The sequence below is a fragment of the Anabrus simplex genome, chromosome 6 (assembly GCF_040414725.1).
Source record: "Anabrus simplex isolate iqAnaSimp1 chromosome 6, ASM4041472v1, whole genome shotgun sequence".
Lineage (NCBI taxonomy): Eukaryota > Metazoa > Arthropoda > Insecta > Orthoptera > Tettigoniidae > Anabrus > Anabrus simplex.
This window is the reverse complement of record NC_090270.1, coordinates 76,636,598-76,655,987: the sequence shown is the minus strand read 5'-3', so window position 1 is coordinate 76,655,987 and position 19,390 is coordinate 76,636,598. Positions and strand designations below refer to the sequence as shown.

Genomic DNA, 19,390 nt, shown 5'->3' with positions numbered 1-19,390 from the left:
CCATCAACCAACCAATAAATAAATCAATCAATCAGAACTGATTTGCATTTAGGGCAGTCACCCAGTGACAGATTCCCTGTCACTTGTTCACCTAGTCTTTTCTTACATAATTTCAAAGAAGTTGGAAATATGTCATTAAGTATACTACCGTATTTCACCGCATCGTCTTGCAGTGATGTGTGCCCTTCTTGGAATCTCCTATGCCACTCGTACACATTCGTCATGGACATGCAGTGTTCGCCATAAACAACAGACATCCGAAGACGAGTTTCACGCACTCCAGCACCCTCAGTCACCAGAGAACGAACCACACTTCTTTGCTTGCCTTCATTTTTACAGCTGGATGAACACACTAGACCAGTCCGCGCACCAGCAAAGACATAACCCAACAAGTGCGTGCACCTGTGAGTTATCACTACGCAGTTCTCCTACCACTGCAATGGCAGTATTGATACATAACAACAGTGCTGCCACCTACTGCGAGGAATGTGTGTTATGGCGGATGTATAGTTTCAATCTGATTGCCCCTTATATATTAAGAGGTTTCAATGCAGAGGCAACAAGAAACAATATTGAAGATTTTCAGAGAAAACTGAGATATCCCACGCTATTCTAAAAATGTATTTATAGCTTATTTTTGTATTTATGAAATAAAAATATAACACGTTCCTGGCATATAAATGGAATTTGTAATGTAATATGTTTTTCCAATTAAAGCAATTCCATACCTCAGAACCAGTGCCAGCAAATATAGCTCCAGTCTCTGTGCTGCCATGTTGATCACTCTCCTTCAGGGTAAACAACTCAAAGAGATCATTTGATTTGAAGAATCTCCGTTGCTTTGGATCACTCAATACCTTATTCGTCAGAAACTGCTTGAAAATTTGTCGATGGTATATCTACAGTGAATAAAAGACACAATTAAAAAACATATTCAACAACAAAAATTACTACTACTGCTACTGTTACTCCTCCTCCTTCTAATTCTGAATTTCATCCAAAACAAATGCCAAATAATATGCTTGCTAATCATCATATCAAAGATTACCACAGTATTGAGACAAGCACAAAGATAACTAACCAAGCAAGCTTGCAATTTAGTTCCGATATTGTGATCACAGTCACAGGATCTCCAATCTGACATGGAACCTGAAGCACTTTTATGTATTTAAGAAATTCAAACCAAAGTTGGTGGGAAACCAATGATGATGTAACTCAAACATCACCCCCTTCAACTAATCACATTGAATACAGCATGAGGGAAGGGGAGACGGTGAGGGATGGAATTTTATTCAACTTTCTCGCACCAGAGATTGCCAACAGACAATACCGTATAATCTTAAATACCACCCGCCACCGAATAAGACCCGCACCCTTATTTTGAAAGAACAATTTTTTTTTTTAAAAAGTGAAGTCAAAATTATATACAATCTTTACTACCACACGTCAAATGATTAGAAAATACAAATAAAAGGCAACAAACATTTCCAGAATGATATCCAATGAGTTCATTCATCATCATCATCATCATCATCATCATCATCATCATCATCAGTACCAACTTCGGAACTTTCATCACCATCACCTTCCCACAAAATGTTGTCATCGCTGCCATCTATAGAATTAAAAATGCTACATTTCCTGAAGCTCTTCTGTATGAGGTCTCCAGGGATACGATTCCATGCTGTCAAAATCCACGAACACAGCAGCTGAACTTCCGGGCCCTGAATGCGACCAGTTGGCGTCGGTACGCGATTATTTTCAATTTCTGGAAACTGTACACTCAGTCCACGAAAAACTCTATGATCACCACATGTTAATAGCACATTTTTCTTCTTTCTCTAATCAGGAATACGCGACTTGTCAATATTGTATTTCCTACCGGCGGCACGATTTCCAATAATTTCTGCACCGAGCTCAATAGCTGCAGTCGCTTAAATGCGGCCAGTATCCAGTATTCGGGAGATAGTAGGTTCGAACCCCACTGTTGGCAGCCCTGAAAATGGTTTTCCGTGGTTTCCCATTTTCACACCAGGCAAATGCTGGGGCTGTACCTTAATTAAGGCCACAGCCACTCCCTTCCCACTCCTAGCCCTTTCCTGTCCCATCGTCGCCGTAAGACCTATCTGTGTCGGTGCGACGTAAAACAACTAGCAAAAAATATATATATATATATTTCCGCTTCCCGAAATACTTTCAGTTTCTCACTCGCAGTAAAAGATCACAAACGCTTTGTGGAATTCATGTTGATACTCCGAGAACGTGCGTGAGACTGACGCCAAGCGCGGAAGTAGCATATACTGAGAGCGGAGAGAGCATTGTTGCCAAGCCGCGCCAGCGGTGATGCCGATTTGCGCGCATTCGGAAAGATAAATTTCCCAAAATTTTAAATAAGATCCGCACCCAATTCTGGAAGCGATATTTTCGAAAAAAACAGTGCAGATGGTATTCGAGATTATATGGTAATTTGAAGTATACATTTTTAGCAGTAATTTTTCTTCTTCTTTCTTGGTCTGTTTACCCTCCAGGGTTGGCTTTTCCCTCGGACTCAGCGAGGGATCCCATCTCTACCGCCTCAAAGGTGGTCTCCTTGAGCATGAGACATTTAGTCGGGGGATACAACTGTGGGGATGACTAGTGCCTCGTCCAGGTGGCCTCACCTGCTATGCTGAACAGGAGCCTTAGTGGGGGATGGGAAGATTGGAATAGACATTGGGATAGACAAGAGGGAAGGAAGCGTCCGTGGTCTTGAGTTATGCACCATGCCGACATTTGCCTGGAGGAGGAGTGGGAAACCACGGAAAACCACTTCGAGGATGGCTGAGGTGGTAATCAAACCCACCTCTACTCAGATGACCTCTCGAGGCTGAGAGGACCCCGTTCCAGCCCTCGTACCACTTTTCAAATTTCGTGGCAGAGCTGAGAATCGGAACCGCGCCTCTGGGGGTGGCAGCTAATCACACTAACCACTACACCACAGAGGCGGACTACATTTTAGCAGTAATTACATATTGTAATTCATTGCTAAAGGTGGTACAAGTGATTTGCCATTAATGAAACTGAACATCCAGCGTAGTTATAAAGGCTTTTTGTTAGCTCATCAGCTTAAAGGCTGTTTAGATCGTCAAATAGCTCCACCAAAGGTTAAGCAGTTATAAGGAAAACGTAAAAGCGAATGGCAGCACCAATATGAGGTATACTACGCAAGAGAAGGAGTGAGGTAGTCTGCCACTGCTTTCCTCACTGGGCCAAAAAGTGCCACTGCAGCACAGTGGGGATGATTACAGCGACAAGCAGCATTAGTTACCTCAGATTAAATCATAACGATGACAATTAACAATCATAACAATTAAATCTCTATCTCCAAAAATTGTATGCACACCATGAGTGCTGCAGAACGTTGATCTTGAAGTGGCCTAGTAAAGGCCTGTCCCTGTCAGTGTAGTGCAGTGCAGTGCAGTACAGTGCAGTGCAGTGCAGTGCAGTGGCGATGCTACAACAGAAGACTCAGTGTGTTATATGGCTCACAGAAACTGGATCAGTTGTACAGTGGAAATTTTGAGGTTAGTACAGTGGTGATGCGCCTACGGACAAAACCATTCACATCTGTGGCAACCATCATTCCAGCCATACTGGCCAGGACGTGGGAAGAGGTCAATTACCGTTTGGATGTATGCTATGTCACAAATATGGTCATACTGCACTGCACTACATTGAAGGAAAATAAAAAATCAACAATATTTAACACAATATTCTTAATTTTTGATTTCATTAAAATATTTGACTTCAAAACCCCAGTGTTCTTTTATGAATAACCTGTATTAATTCAATAGGAAACTTGGGGGGTCATTATTAATAGGTGTTCAGTTGTTTGCTCCCGCTTATATGGATAAGGTTTGTAACTCTGAGGGTTCCAAGTAAAATATTTTAACCAAAAACTCAAGTAGCATCAGGAAAAGTATCTGCCACATTCATTGTATTTGTGATGACAACTAGAACTGTGGTGAAAAAGAAAAAAAAAAAAAAACAGTAATGCTAGGCTGAGTAACTCAGATGGTAAAGCACCGGCCTTCCGACTCCAAGTTGGCAGGTTCGACCCTGCCTCAGTCAGGTGGAATTTGAAGGTACCCAAATGCACCAGCCTCGTGTCCTGCAGGACAAAATTTCAGCACCTCTGCATTTCCAAAAATCAGAAAAGTAGTTAGTGGGACATAAAACCAGTTAGTGGGAAATAATAATAATAATAATAATAATAATAATAATAATAATAATAATAATAATAATAATAATAATAATAATAATAATAATAATAAATAATGATGATGATGATGATGATGATGATGATAAACAACAGGAAGATCAATTCTGTTGCACAGGTTGGTAGCAAGACTCTTGTGGACGTGTTAGTGAGTTACCGGTATTGCAGTAATGGTGACTGTTGTTTATGTTTTGTTGAAATTAGAGATGAAATGTCGTATGGCTTTTAGTGCCGGGATATCCCAGGACGGGTTTGGCTTGCCAGGTGCAGGTCTTTCTAGTTGACTCCCGTAGGCGACCTGCGCATCGTGATGAGGATGAAATGATGATGAAGACAACACATACACCCAGCCCCCGTGCCATTGGAATTAACCAATTAAAGTTAAAATCCCCGACCTGGCCGGGAATCGAACCCGGGACCCTCTGAACCGAAGGCCAGCATGCTGACCATTCAGCCAACGAGTCGGACGTAATTAGAGATAGAAGAAAATAAGTGTGTTTTCTTCAATAAATGATTTTTTAGTAAGTTTCAGTGATTAACTTGAATAAGATAAATTTGGTAAGTCTGTACAACATCTCAACAAGTGGTGACCCCGACATGATACGACATAACAAGACATAATAGCCAGAACATCTAACTGTATAGAAAACATGGATAAGTTGTTAACGAGAAGGAAACCTGTGAGATTGTCATTAACCAAGTGTTATAATTCTTTGATGAGTTCCTGAACAGATGAATCTAAGGAAACTGCAGTTAAAATAAAATAAAAGATCAGTTGGAGAATTACTGTGTTTGGATGAGGAATGGGAACATCGCTTTTACAGACTGACGATAAGGACGATGATGACCACGAAAGAAGAGTACATGACGGTCGAGTAACACAGAGAAAAATTGCGATAGTGATAGAAGTGGAAAGCTAAATTAAAGAAATAATCAGACAGTGTCAGCTTGTTCATCTCCATCTATATATAATTGTCTTTCTGTCTGTACATTTTTAATATTAACCCGATATCGGTTTTTAAACCAGATAGAACAAATAATGGGCTATCCTGGATTCAGGGTAACTTTTGTCTGTTTGCTTCAGCATCACAGGAAAGTGGGTAAGTGGATTTTCATGGAACTTTGTATTTAATAAATAATGCTATTTGCTTTACGTCCCACTAACTACTCTTTTACGGTTTTCGGAGACGCCGAAGTGCCGGAATTTGGTCCCTCAGGAGTTCTTTTTACGTGCCAGTAAATCTACCGACATGAGGCTGACGTATTTGAGCACCTTCAAATACCACCAGACTGAGCCAGGATCGAACCTGCCAAGTTGGGGTCAGAAGGCCAGCGCCTCAACCATCTGAGCCACTCAGCCCGGCGAACTTTGTATTTAAGTTCATGGTAAAGGTGAGTAGGAACTTAGCAATATGCTGTTCAAAAAAAAAAAATCAGAAGAGGGGTAGCAAAGGAAGCCTTAAAAAGGACATTAATGTATTTCTCTTACAGTTGGTTTTACAGGAAAATTGCTAATAAATAAAATCCACAGCCTGTTTCCAGTCATTCGACCTGGTCAGAAATGGAATGAATGAAGCCCCCATCTAGCAGTCTAGCAGTGAGGATAGGAATCGTGCCAGCTGCCGAAGCCTGTCGGACTCCTCTGGGGCAATGATTAATGAATGACAGATGAAATGAAATGAAATTGGAGAGTGTTGCTGGAGTGAAATATGACAGGGAAAACCAGAGTACGAGCCTCCGCGGCTCAGGCGGCAGTGTGCTGGCCTCTCACCGCTGCGTTCCGTGGTTCAAATCCCGGTCACTCCATGTGAGATTTGTGCTGGACAAAGTGGAGGCGGGACAGGTTTTTCTCCAGATACTCCAGTTTTCCCTGTCATAATTCATTCCAGCAACACTCTCCACTATAATTTCATTTCTTTAGGGGCCGATGACCTGCGATGTTAGGCCCCTTAAAACAACAAGCATCATCATCATCATCAATTTCATTTCATCGCCATTCATTAATCATTGCCCCGGTAGAGTGCGACAGGCTTCGACAACTGGCACAATTCCTATCCTCGCCGATAGACGGGGGCTTCATTCATTCCATTTCTGACCTGGTCGAATGACTGGAAACAGGCTGTGGATTTTCATTTTCAAAACCAGAGTACCCGGAGAAAAACCTATCTCACCTCCACTTTGTCCAACACAATCTCACATGAAATGACCAGGATATGAACCACGGAACCCAGCGGTGATAGGCCGGCACGCTGCCACCTGAGCCACGGAGGGTCAGGGAAACTGTTAATGACCAAACTTATTTAGAATATATTATTTACAAACATTTTTATTCTATACCTTTTTTTTCAATACAGAGAAAAATACATTAAATATCAGTGGTGGTCATATGGAAGTTTGAAATCCAAAAGCTGATAAAAAACTCTATGGAAAGTTGTGAAGATCAATGCAGCAACATTCTGAAGAATCTGTATATTTGTCTCTAATTATTTAGTATTAACCTAACAATCTACTTGGTTTCCTACAGAAATTTTGCAATTCCTATTAAAAGGAAGGAGGTCAGATAGGATGGCTTGAACACGAGAACCAAATACACTAATATCACCTTTTGCAATACCAATTTCTAATGACCCAAGTTGCACTGTACTTGATTTACATACAGAAATTTCGTGATCCAAATGAAAGGGAAGGAGGGCAAAGAAAACCAAATGCACTAACATCCCTGTTTGTAATAAGATCAATATAATCTAAATATGTGTAGGAAATGCACTAGGAAAAGTTATTATTTCCTTCATTTATCTCCTGCACATGACTGCCTCTGTGATATGCTAGTAAGCCAGAAGGCAAGGGGGGGAGTGGTAGTTGAGAGACGCACCTTCCTGTTGAGTTGATCCAACTTCCAGTTTCCAGCCTGAGTCACTCCGATGTAGGTGCTCATGGAGTATAGTTGTATCGCTCATTCTATCATCACTGTTTAGCTGTGTAAACCTGTTGAAAGTTTCATATTTGAGTTAGTGTGGTTATTGTATTCACTTGGGAATATTTACTGGAAATACCAATCAAAATTAAACCTTGAAGTATGAAGACATTAAGTCATTATTCAAAGTCCCAGTTCTGTGACGAATGCTCCATAAATAGTTGATAAAAATGCAATGATGCACATGCTAAGCAACTGTATTTCAGTCACCTATAAAAAAGTCAAAGCTTACCAAGGTAGAACTGGAAAAACTTGGAGGTGAAATTTTTGGAGCCAATTCAAGTGCATTAATGATGACAAGGACATAGAACAAGAGAAGAGAAAGAAGAAACAAGAAATTTTAATTACTGTAAGTGAACTTTCTTTCTGGAGAAGTTGAGAATGAATGAAAACTGAATTGCATATTCTATGAGAAAACCCATGAATCAAAAGAATGTTCTCAGACATAGAATATATCATTTGAGATGAAACAAGAATTGTTAAATAACCATGCTTCATTTGTTTCAGAACAGGTCATTGTGTGTACAGAATGAAGGATTAATATAAAATGTTTGATTTGCAGCAGGAAACATTGGGCAATTGTGTGTCCAGGTTTGTCAAAATAAACAAAGTCAGTAGGGGTTGAGAAGGAGAGCTCAACATGATCCAGTCAGTGTCAGAGAGAAGAGGTTTTACTTCAGACTCTAGAAGTTAAGGTAGAAACCAATAAGAAGGTGAAGGTTGTGAGAGCAGTCATTGATTCTGCTTCACAGAGGTCATACTGCAACCGAGATGGGGTATTATGATAACGAAGTCAGAGAAAATAGCATTATGCTTTGTTTGGGGGATTTACTGCAAGAAACATAAAACATAGCTGTTACAATGTTCAGTTAAAGAGCTTTAGTGATAATTATTCTTGAAGTTGTACCTGTCATTTGTGGCATGAAGCTAGAATGAGTAGATCAAGTAGGGACTTCAAGGAATTGTGAGAGAAGATACTCCTCACTGATGTTGGAGAGAAGAAATGCAGATAGAATTTCTGTTGGGAGGTGTTGGTATGGGTATGTTATATTCTGGAAGATTGGTTACATTATCTTCCGGTTTAATGGCAGTGCACATTTACCTTGGATGGATAGTGATGGGAAAATCTAATGCGGAATCAAGAGATAGTAGTAAGATTGCCATGACAACGACTTTTCTGACACACGTAACTCATATTACAGGCTTATGGAAGCTTGAGATTTTAGGAATTTCTAATCCAGCAAAAGGTATGGTGAAGAGTCAAGAGGAAGCTATTATTCTCAAACACTTTCAGAAAACCTTGAAGAAAAGTGATGACTGTCGTTATGAAATGAAATTACCACAGAAGGAGACCCCTGATGAGCTACCTGTCTACAAAGTTATATCTGAGAAAAAACTGCTGTCTACTACTGCAAGATTAAGTAGTGTATCAAAGTTTGATGACTATGATACAGTTTTGAAAAGCTGGAGGCAAGAGGGCATTATCGAGGAAGTTCCTGAACACATGACTGATTATTCTCATTGGCATTCTTTACCCTATACAGCAGTATTCAAAGACAGTGCAACTACCCCTGTTAGACCCGTCTGTAATGCTTCTTCTAATCTGAAAGAATCCCTACCTTCTCTATTACTTAGATTCCATCTGAAGCAAATTGGGGTTGTTTCAGATATAAAACAAGCTTCTCTATAGTTTTATGTTGACTGATCAGATAGAGATTATTTTTATGATTTCCATAGTGGCAGGACTATAGTAAGAAGAAGGTGACAACTTTTTGACAATGCAGTGTTATTTTTGATGTCAAGTGAAGTCCATTTCTTGAAGCTGTATTTGACCATCATCTAAAGGAATGCCATTCATCATGCAACCTATGGTAGAAAAATTTAAGACATTCCTTTAATGCTGACAACTGCCAATTATCAGTAGACAACATTAAAGAATTAGAATGCTTTATGGGGGTGTCGACAAAAGTAATGGTAGAAGCAAAATTTGAATTAAAAAACTGAGAATATGGGATGAGAAAGATGATGTTCTATTTTGTGATACCCATGATATTAACGTCTCTTTCCTCAAAAACCGTAAAAGTAGTTGCGGGATGTAAAGCCAATAACATTACGTAGGTGGTTTGAAAAGTTCTCGGAATGTACTAGAATTAAGTATCTTACCTCGGTGGAAGTGCTTTTATTTTTCAACATAGTCTCCCTGTAGACTAATGCATTTGGTCAGCGATGTTCCAATGCCTTGATCCCATCTCGAAAATGAGATTCCTCCAGGCCTGCAAAATACCTCTCCAATTCGGCTGTCAGTTCTTCCCTTGTAGATAATCTCCGTCCACCGAGGAAAATTTTGAGCTTGGGGAATAGATGAAAGTCTGATGGTGCCAAATCAGGTGAATAAGGTGGATGTGGCAACAATTCGTACCCCAGTTCATGAAGTTTTGCCATGGCATTAACACTTTTGTGCGGCAGAGCGGTGTCTTGATGAAAGATGACCTTTTTCCTTGCCAAACCAGGCCTTGTTTCGCATATCTTTTCCTGTAGTTGGTCTAGGAGGTTTGCATAGTATTGCCCCATAATTGTTTGGCCAGTAGGAAGATAATCTATCAGCAGAATGCCTTTTGCATCCCAGAAAACTAAGGCCATGACCTATCCGGCCGAATGCACTGCCTTTGCTTTCTTTGGTGGTGGTGAATCAGCATGTTTCCACTGCTTGACTGCTGTTTTGTCTTTGGGGTATAGTAGTGGACCCAAGTTTCATCTGTTGTCACAAACTGGCGCAAAAATCTTGTTGGTTGCACTGAAAACGGGCCGGACTTTGTTCGGACATTTCCAATCTGGTGCGTTTATTGTCCAATGTCAAGAGCTGCGGCACCCATCTTGCGGATAATTTTTTCATACCCAATTCTTCGGTTAAAATATAATATACCCGTTCAGAAGACATCCCTACAGCTTCAGCAATCTCCCGCACTTTCAGTCGACGATCCTCCATGACCTTTTTATGCACTTTTGCGATACATTCTGGGGTTGTAACACTTTTTGGCCGTCCACTACGCGGATCATCATCCAAGCTCTCCCGACTAAATTTAAACTTGCTGGTCCACTTGGCAACAGTTGAAAATGAAGGAGCAGAGTCCCCCAGTGTGTTCTGAAAGTCGGCATGAATTTCCTTTGCTTTCATATCTTTCTTTACAAAGTATTTAACCACTGCTCAAATCTCAGTTTTTTCCATTGTCACAAATCACTACGCGGGAACAACAACAAAAGAGTCATCACTACCACACTCCTGCAGCTAGAGCACTGACGAGCCACGTGTTCACTCACAAAGGATGTGTGATTATTGTGCGGGAACCTCGTTGCTCTAGCACAGACATCTAGCGGTGATTCCGAGAACATTTCAAACCGTCACTGTATTATTAATGTCTCTTCAGGAGATAGAAAATTGTTATCCATCACACATCAGTCTTTGACCCAATAGACTTCTTCTGTCCAGTGTCTTTGTATCCAGAGATTCTGCTACAGGGAAGTTGGAGGAAACATTAGCTTGGATAAAGAGGCACGTGGATATATTGAAGGAAGATTTAGAAATGACTAGAGTAATTACCCCCAAACTGGCGAACCAGTGTGGTTTCAGACCACAGAGGGGCTGTCAGGATTAGATTTTTAGTATGTGCCAGTAACTGAAATTGCTACAAGGGAAGAGACAGTAATGTTTATGTTTTGTAGATCTAGAGAAGGCATACGACAGAGTACCAAAGGAAAAGATGTTCACCATACTGGGGGACTATGGGATTAAGGGTAGATTATTAACTCATGGGTGACGGGCCCCAAGAAATCTCATAGTACACTCGCCAGCGGTAGGTGTTGGGCCCTGAGAAATCTAGTTTTATTCACAACATCGTTTTTGGTTTCCCTGTGACATCTCTTGACCATATATTGAACTATTTCAGACTTGCACATTGAGTAGAATAAATCCTAGATATATATCTGCCACTTTTCTTTTAGTCACGACCTTCTTTTATTCTTTGATTTAGTTTCGAAACATCGACTTTCTTTCTGCCGGTTCTGTCATTAATAAGATGGAGCACTCGCGTAATACAGTGTTGGCTGACGACGATATTTTAGAAGAACTGCATGCCGATGATCGTTCAAATGGATATAGCGATTGTGAATTGGTGGAAACTGAATGCGAGACTGATAGTGCAAGTGATATTCAAGCCCCTACATGCCGTAATTTACATTGTGTTCTCATTTATTCAAGTGACTCTGATGATGACAACGATGTAAACATTGATGATGTATTAGGATTTGACCCTGAAGATGGTTTTATAAAGACAGATCCACCAAGATATTTACAAATTTAAAGATAAAATCTATATACCTATATATATAAAATGAAGAGTTTTGTCTGTACATTGCTCAGAATTTGAAAAAAATGGTATTTCTGTATCAGTCATGTCCACAGTAACAAAGAAATGCACTTTCTACTTTTCCGTAATTTCTGTCTGTCTATCAGTCTGTCTGTCTGTCTGTCTGTCTGTCTGTCTGTCTGTCTGTCTGTCTGTCTGTCTGTCTGTCTGTCTGTCTGTCTGTCTGTCTGTATGTACATGCATCACGAGAAAACGGCTGAAGAGAATTTGATAAAAATCGGTATGTAAAGTCAGGGGATAAACCACTACAATCTACACTATAAATCATTGTTTACATGCTAAGTGAAATGGTAGTTTAGGGGAAGGTTTAACATTTAATTCTTAAATATTTATATTATTAGTGGTCCTATCGATAAATACTACTTATATAGAATTCAATTTCTGATCATTTATATCTTATACATTTTCACCATGCCGGCTATGATAACACAGATATTCGTGAATTTTTATTTTTGTTGCTAAGTCCTTATCAACGCCGAGCTACGAGAAAATGGGCTAACAGAATTTAATGGAAATCGGTATAGGGTCGGGGAATAAGAAACTACCGTCTAAGCTCTAAACAATTTTATTCACCCTGGAAGAAATTGTAGTTTAGAGGAAGGCGCCTATAATTTAATTTTTAAATACCTATGTTGTTGGTCCTATCGAAAAGTACTACATAACGAAAGTTACAGAGAATACAATTTCCGATCATTTATGTTTTATTCAGTTTTACTGTACAGACTATGGTAAGAGTAGTATTTCATAGTCGGAAGAAAACTAAATGTGAAGGCCTACAATATCAAAAGCGCATAACATTGATCAACAATAACATTACATTGACCATTGTTTGCTGTGATGTTCTTCGTCTTTCATGCTGCCACTCAACTCCGATTGATGTTATTACAGCTGCGTACCGAGTAGGCCTATAACATCCTGACTGAATACTGGCGGGAAATAGTTGGGGAGTTAGAAAACGTTCTTCTCTAGCATGCCATTCCTCTGGCTCATACATTTTCTGATACTGCTGGTATGTAACACACTGATTCATCATAGTATTCCAGCTATTCGATCCCTACTCAGACGCGCTGGTTTGAATGAGCATGCGCACACTTAGGCCTAAGGCAGAGGCTCACGTAGTAGTTGTAGTTGTAGTAGCAGCAGCAGCAGCAGTAGTAGTAGTAGTAGTAGTAGTAGTAGTAGTAGTAGTAGTACATGGTCTAGAATTACAATTTAGGCCTATTCCAAATTACAGCACCACAATTCACTAAATAACTCAAAATTCAACCCTGAAAAGAGCCGTTTCTTAAGAAAACCTCCTTCCTCTTCACTTTTATTCAATTCTACATTCATTTTATTCCAAATTAGCAGTGAAGAGGGGGTTTTTCCACTGGCTTGGAGGAAAAATTTGCCTCCAAGTCAGATAGATTTTTCCGCCGCCAGTGTAGTGAACTGAGATTTTCCAACAAATCGGGTACTCCTACGAAACAGATTAGTAAAAGGGCATACAACAGTTTTTGCCCTGGGCCTCTCCACTATTCGACACACATACCCACCCCCCACCCCCGTCCGGAAAAAGGCGAAGAGTGTTCACGGATCATGGCTGTCTGCGGCTTGGTCATTCCAGCTCTGGAACTTTGGACTGTTAGATCGGCAGTGTAGTACTGTTCATAGTAATAGTAGTTTTTCATTTGATCGAGTATTTCACATGATAGCATTGATTTTAATTCCGCCATTCCTACTGACGTCATTGTACGTCATTTCAGTTGGGAAAACCACTACGACAGTCTTTCTGAGGATGTAAAAAGGCAGATGTAAAGTGAGTGTCTGCCATTATAATGAAAACTCCCCAACCTGATTGTGACTGATGGTAGGCAAGTGGGCCTACCATTACAATGAAAATTCCCTAACCCAGACTTCATATCAGAAAAGACGTTTGGTGACTTTCTCATCGTATTTCTAGGGTAACGTTAAGAGCTATGGATTTTAATACAATCTTACTCACAACATGTACACTTCCTAACCTAGAATTCTGTATACAATGTAGAATTCCGTAGCGAAGCACAGCAATTTGAAAATCTATATATATAAAATGAGAGTTTTGTCTGTACATTGCTCAAAATTCAAAAAAGATGGTATTTCTGTATCTGTCGTGCCCACAGAAACAAGGAAATGTACTTGTTTATTTTTCCGTAATTTTTGTCTCTCTGTCATCACGCATCACGAGAAAACGGCTGAAATCTAGGCCATAAATAATTTTATTCACGCTGACTGAAATGATAGTTTAGGGGAAGGCCTAAAAATTAATTCTCGAATATTTATGTTATTACTGGACATATCTTAATGAAGATCGGTATACAAAGTCGGAGATTAAGTCGCTATAATCATCATCATCATCATCATCATCATCATCAGTTTTCCACTCCAGTTGCCCGGGTGTGGTTTACGAGCACTCTCCACTTCTGTCTGTCCATGTACCACTCTTCTCTCAAGACGACATCCCAGCTGATTCCTCTTGTTCCTATGTCCTCTTTCACTTGGTCCAGCCACCTCTTCCTAGGTCTTCCTACCGGTCGTTTTCCGGCCACGACTGTGTGTAGCCATTGTTTTGCTGTCCTTCCATCGTCCATTCGTTTGACATGGCCAAACCATTTCAAACGGGCCCTTGTCACTTTTTCATTCAGGGATGGGTACACACCAGCTTGCTCCCTTATTCTTTCATTCCTTACCCTGTCCCTTTTTGTCTTCTGTACCATAGTTCGTAGGAACTTCATTTCTGCGGCTTGTAGTTTGCTGTCCACTTGTTGGGTTGTTGTGCAGGTTTCTAGGCTATATGTTATTATGGGGGTGAAGTATGATTGGAATAGAATCTGCTTTGATCTTAAGGGAACTTGTTCGTTCCAGAGAAGGTTCCGAACTTGATGGTAAAACTGAGCTGATTTTTGAATGCGGTTGTTAATTTCATGCTGTATTCTGTTATCACTTGAAATGATGCACCCAAGATATTTATATTGGTCTACTGTTTCCAGTTGTGTACCTTCCAGCATTATTTTTCCTTTCTTCTTCTGCCTGTTGACAGACATAGTAACAGTTTTCGATTTATTTATTGTTAATCCGTGTGCTTTCCTGGCCATAAATAATTTTACCCACGCTGAGTGAAATGGTAGTTTAGGGATAGGCCTAAAATTTAATTCCCAAATAATTATGTTATTAGTGGTCGTATTGATAAATATTACATAACTACAGTTATATAGTATTATATTTCCGATCATTTATGTCTTATACATTGTTACCGTACCGGCTATGATCAGAGATATTCATGAATTTGGATCTTTGTTACTAAGTCATTATCAGTGCCGAGTCACGAGAAAATGGGTAAAAAGATTTAATGAAAATCTGTATGTAAATTCGGGGAATAAGGAACTACAGTCTAGGCTATAAATAATTTTATAAGACGCCCTAATATCATAGAGTCGGAGGAAAACTAAATGTGAAGGCCTACAATACAGAAAGCTCATAAAACTGATCAACAATAACATTACATTGACCACTATTTTTTGTGATGTGCTTCGTCTTCCGTTTTTTTTATTTTTTTAACATTTGCCTAAGTCACACTGACACAATTAGGTCTTATGGCGACGATGGGATACGAAAGGGCTATAAGTGTGAAGGAAGCGGCCTTGGCCTTAATAAAGGTATAGCCCCAGCATTTGCCTGGTGTGAAAATGGGAATCCACGGAGTAACATCTTCAGGGCTGCCGGCTGCTGGCGTTCGAATCCACTATCTCCCGGACGCAAGCTGAGCACTCCTAACCACATGGCCAACTCGCCCAGTTGTACGAGTGTAGCTGGGGAGTTAGGCAACTTTCTTCTTGTGCATGTCATTGCTCTGTTTCATAAATTTTCCTATACTACTGGTACGTAACACACTGGTTCATCACAGCATTCGAGCTATTCAATCCCTACTCTGAAGCACTGACTGGAATGAGAAGTGTGCATTTTTAACGGAATAATGACAGAAGTGTTCATGGCTGTCTGCAGCCTGGTCATACCAGCTCTGGAACTTCGGACTGTTAGATTGGCACCATAGTACTGTTCGTTAAAAGTGAGAAAATGTGTAGTTTTTCATTTGATCGAGTATTTTATATAACATTGCTTTTAATCGCTACATTCCTACTGATGTTTTTGCAACGACCTATGTTGACTTCAGTTAGGAAAACCACAAAGTCAGTCTTTCTGAGAATCCCGAAGCGAAGCACGGGTACATCAGCTAGTCTTGACTAGTTTAGTATTTATGTACATTTTTATAATCATGTGTACTCTAGTATGCTCAGTAGGAAAATGTCCGGTCCACAGGGTATGTGACAAGCTTAAGCACCTGGTCAGCAATGTGTTAAAATCATCAAAAGCATTTATGGTGACAATTAGGCTTCATTGAGAATTTACAGTAGAATGAGTTCTTGGTTCAAGGTACTTACAGGGGTTAAACAAGGCTGTAATCTTTCACCTTTATTATTCACAGTTGACGTCAATCATCTGCTGAAAGGTATTACGTGGCAGAGAGGGATTTCCTTACGTAAAAATGTAGTAAGCAGTCTGGCCTATGCTGATGACCTGGTCTTAATGGCAGATGGTGCTGAAAGCCTGCAGTCTAATAATATCTTGGAACTTGAAAATAGGTGCAATGAGTATGGTATGAAAATGAGCATTTCTCAGACTAAATTGAAGTCAGTAGGTAAGAAATCCAAGAGAACTGAATGTCAGATTGGGAATACAAAGCTGGAACAGGTAGACAAGGCAGTACTCTTGGCCCCTTGCTGTTTTCTTTGTTTACGAAACAGCGAATACCCTACTCTTTGCTGATGACTGCAAGGTATTTAGGGAGATCAAGAATCCAGCAGATGCAGCTCTGCTACAGTCCTCACTTAATGCCCTCTCGAACTGGTGCCGTACTTGGAAACTTATCCCCAATCCACAAAAATGCAGCCACATGAACATAACACTACGTAAATCTCCTCTACCGACATCATATTACCTACTCGACAAGCCCATCACCGTGGTTACTTAACAGCATGACCTAGGAGTAATATTCGATACAAAATTACAATCTAAGACCCATATAGAAACATATACAACCAAGGCTATGAAATTACTAGGCATTCTCTATCGCTTCACAGAAATTTCTGACCCCATTGCTCTTCGTCACTTCTTCCTCACGATCGTTCAACTTCTCTACTGCTCTCCGATTTGGACAACAGCCGCCCCCTCCAATACTAAGCAGTTAGACAGAACAGTGTCCTTCTTGGCTGCAACTGTAAGGAACAGAAACCCCAAGCTCAGAAATCTGTCTACGCAGCAGGTATTAATGGCAATTAATGTGTCACCGCTGCACATCAGGCGACAAGTAGCTGACCTGAGTTTCCTCCACGAGATCTTAAATGGACATTACCGCTCGGAACATCTTGTCTCACTCTTCTCTCTCCGCGTTCCTTCCCGCTCCACCAGAAACAAAGACCTTCTCCACATTCCCCACACTCAGCATTCAATACTTCAACGATCTTTCCTAATCCGCCTCCCAACACTCTTTAACAATATTAACCCCTATGCATCCGTAAGCAGACTGGTACGCGCTAGAGCGGCTGGGCCAGGACTCCACAAGCGGACTGGTACGCCGGGATTCAAGGTCGCATTTTGGAGACATTTGTGACATCTGTTGGCATTTTCCGGAAACATTTCTAATTGAAATCTGTTCTTGGTGTCTCAAAGTGTCACCAGAGTGCTCTGGTATGCAACTTTGGCAAAGAGAATTGATTAAAATATCGATCGAGAAATCTGTATTTTGTTGTTGACAAGATGGCTGACTGAGAAGGAAGTTGCTTGCTCGCGCGAAATGCTCAGTAATAGCGAAATTCAAAGCATATTTGATGTTTTAGGCTCTGATTTCAGCAGTATTAGTGAGAAAGAAGTTATTAGTGATCCTGTGCATGAATGAAAACAAAATATATCACCAGAGATCTTTCGCGTAGTAATATTGTATGGCATGGAATGCCGAATGAACTTTCTCCTGCCCCTCAAGATCCAATTGCGACTGCCGGATTTGAACCTACGATCTTGGTACCTAGATGTAAACACTTTACCACTAATCCTCTTAATAATAATAATAATAATAATAATAATAATAATAATAATAATAATAATACACCGAGAGAGACATAGGGCTGTAAGTTCGTATTTGGGAAAACAGTAAATACAGAAGAAGGAAAGCGTAACTACAGGAAGTTAAATAATGAATTAAGAAGAGAAACAGAAAAGGCAAAGAAGAAATGGTTGACAGAAAAGTGTGATGAGATAGAGCAACTGGAGAAAGAAGGGAAATATGACTTGATGTACAAGGAAGCAACAAATATAGTATTCAGAGAAAAGAGAAGGAACAACAGCAATAAGGAAATAGAGGCTACAGATGGCACAATGATATATGAACCCCAAGAAATAATGAAAAGATGGGAAGAATACATAGAATGGCTATATGATCGGGACAATCGACCAAATGAAGAAGAACTTGAATTAGAGGAGGAAGATATGGTTAAAGAGGATGATAAAGGGGAAACCATACTGAGAAGAGAGATCGAAGCATCACTGAACAAGATGAAAAATAGAAAAGCAATGGGAATAGATGAGATTCCTGTTGAACTGTTAAAAGCGTTAAATAATGAAGGGAGAAAGGAGTTGATTGGATTATGTAATCAAATATACATGACAGGAAAATGGCCAAAGGACTTCAGGGAAATCATCTTAATCCCTATGGAAAAGAAAAAGAACAGCAAAAAATGTGAAGAACATAGGACATTGAGTCTAATTTCACATGCAGCCAAAGTCTTACTGCGGACGCTCAACAGAAGGATATATGGAAAGCTGAATAACTTTATAGGTGAAGAACAGTTTGGTTTCAGGAGAGGAGTTGGAACAAGAGACGCCATTGGACTTCTGAGGGTGATAGGAGAGAGGTACATAGAGAAAAACAGGAAGGTTTATGCTGTATTTATTGACCTTGAGAAGGCTTTTGACTGTGTCAGATGGGACAAATTGATGACAATCCTGAAGAAACATGGAGTTGATTGGAGGGATAGAAGGCTAATAAAGAATTTGTATATAAACCAGAGAGCAAGAGTGAGAATAGGAGATGAGTTGAGTGAAGAAATTGAATTAGGAAGAGGTGTAAGACAGGGCTGCTCTTTATCACCGACACTGTTCAACATCTATCTCGAAGAAATAATCAATGAAAGTTTTAATGGAAATAGTGGAGTTTGTGTTGGAGGTAGGAGAGTAGAATGTATAAGATTTGCAGATGATATGGTTGTGATGGGAGAAAACAAACGTGAAATGATACAAATGTTAGATAAACTCAACATGAAACTAGAAGAATATGGAATGAGAATTAATAAGAAGAAGACCAAAAGCATGATAATTGGAGGAAAAGGTAGAAGTTGTCATATTAGTATAGGAGGAGAAGAAATAGAGCAAGTCAGTAACTTCAAGTATTTGGGAAGTATGATCAGAGATGATATGTATTGCACAACAGAAATTAAGAAAAGAATTGCCATAGCAAAAGAAGGCTTTAGGAAAAAATCAAAATTATTTTGTGGACCACTAAACAAAGATTTGAGGAAAAGACTTGCTAAGTGTTACATTTGGAGCATAGCGCTGTATGGCGCAGAGACTTGGACATTGAGAAAGAAAGATGAGAGAAGATTGGAG

At 39.9% G+C, this 19,390-nt stretch overlaps 1 protein-coding gene across 1 annotated transcript in view; it reads right to left on the bottom strand.

Moving 5' to 3' along the window:
• LOC136876136 (DNA excision repair protein ERCC-6) overlaps positions 1 to 19,390 on the bottom strand; it is a 194,830-nt gene that overhangs the window by 30,011 nt on the left and 145,429 nt on the right. The window contains exon 17 of the mRNA XM_067149837.2: positions 729 to 899. Within this exon, the coding sequence (XP_067005938.2) occupies positions 729 to 899 (171 nt within the window). The remainder of the gene's footprint in view (positions 1 to 728; positions 900 to 19,390) is intronic.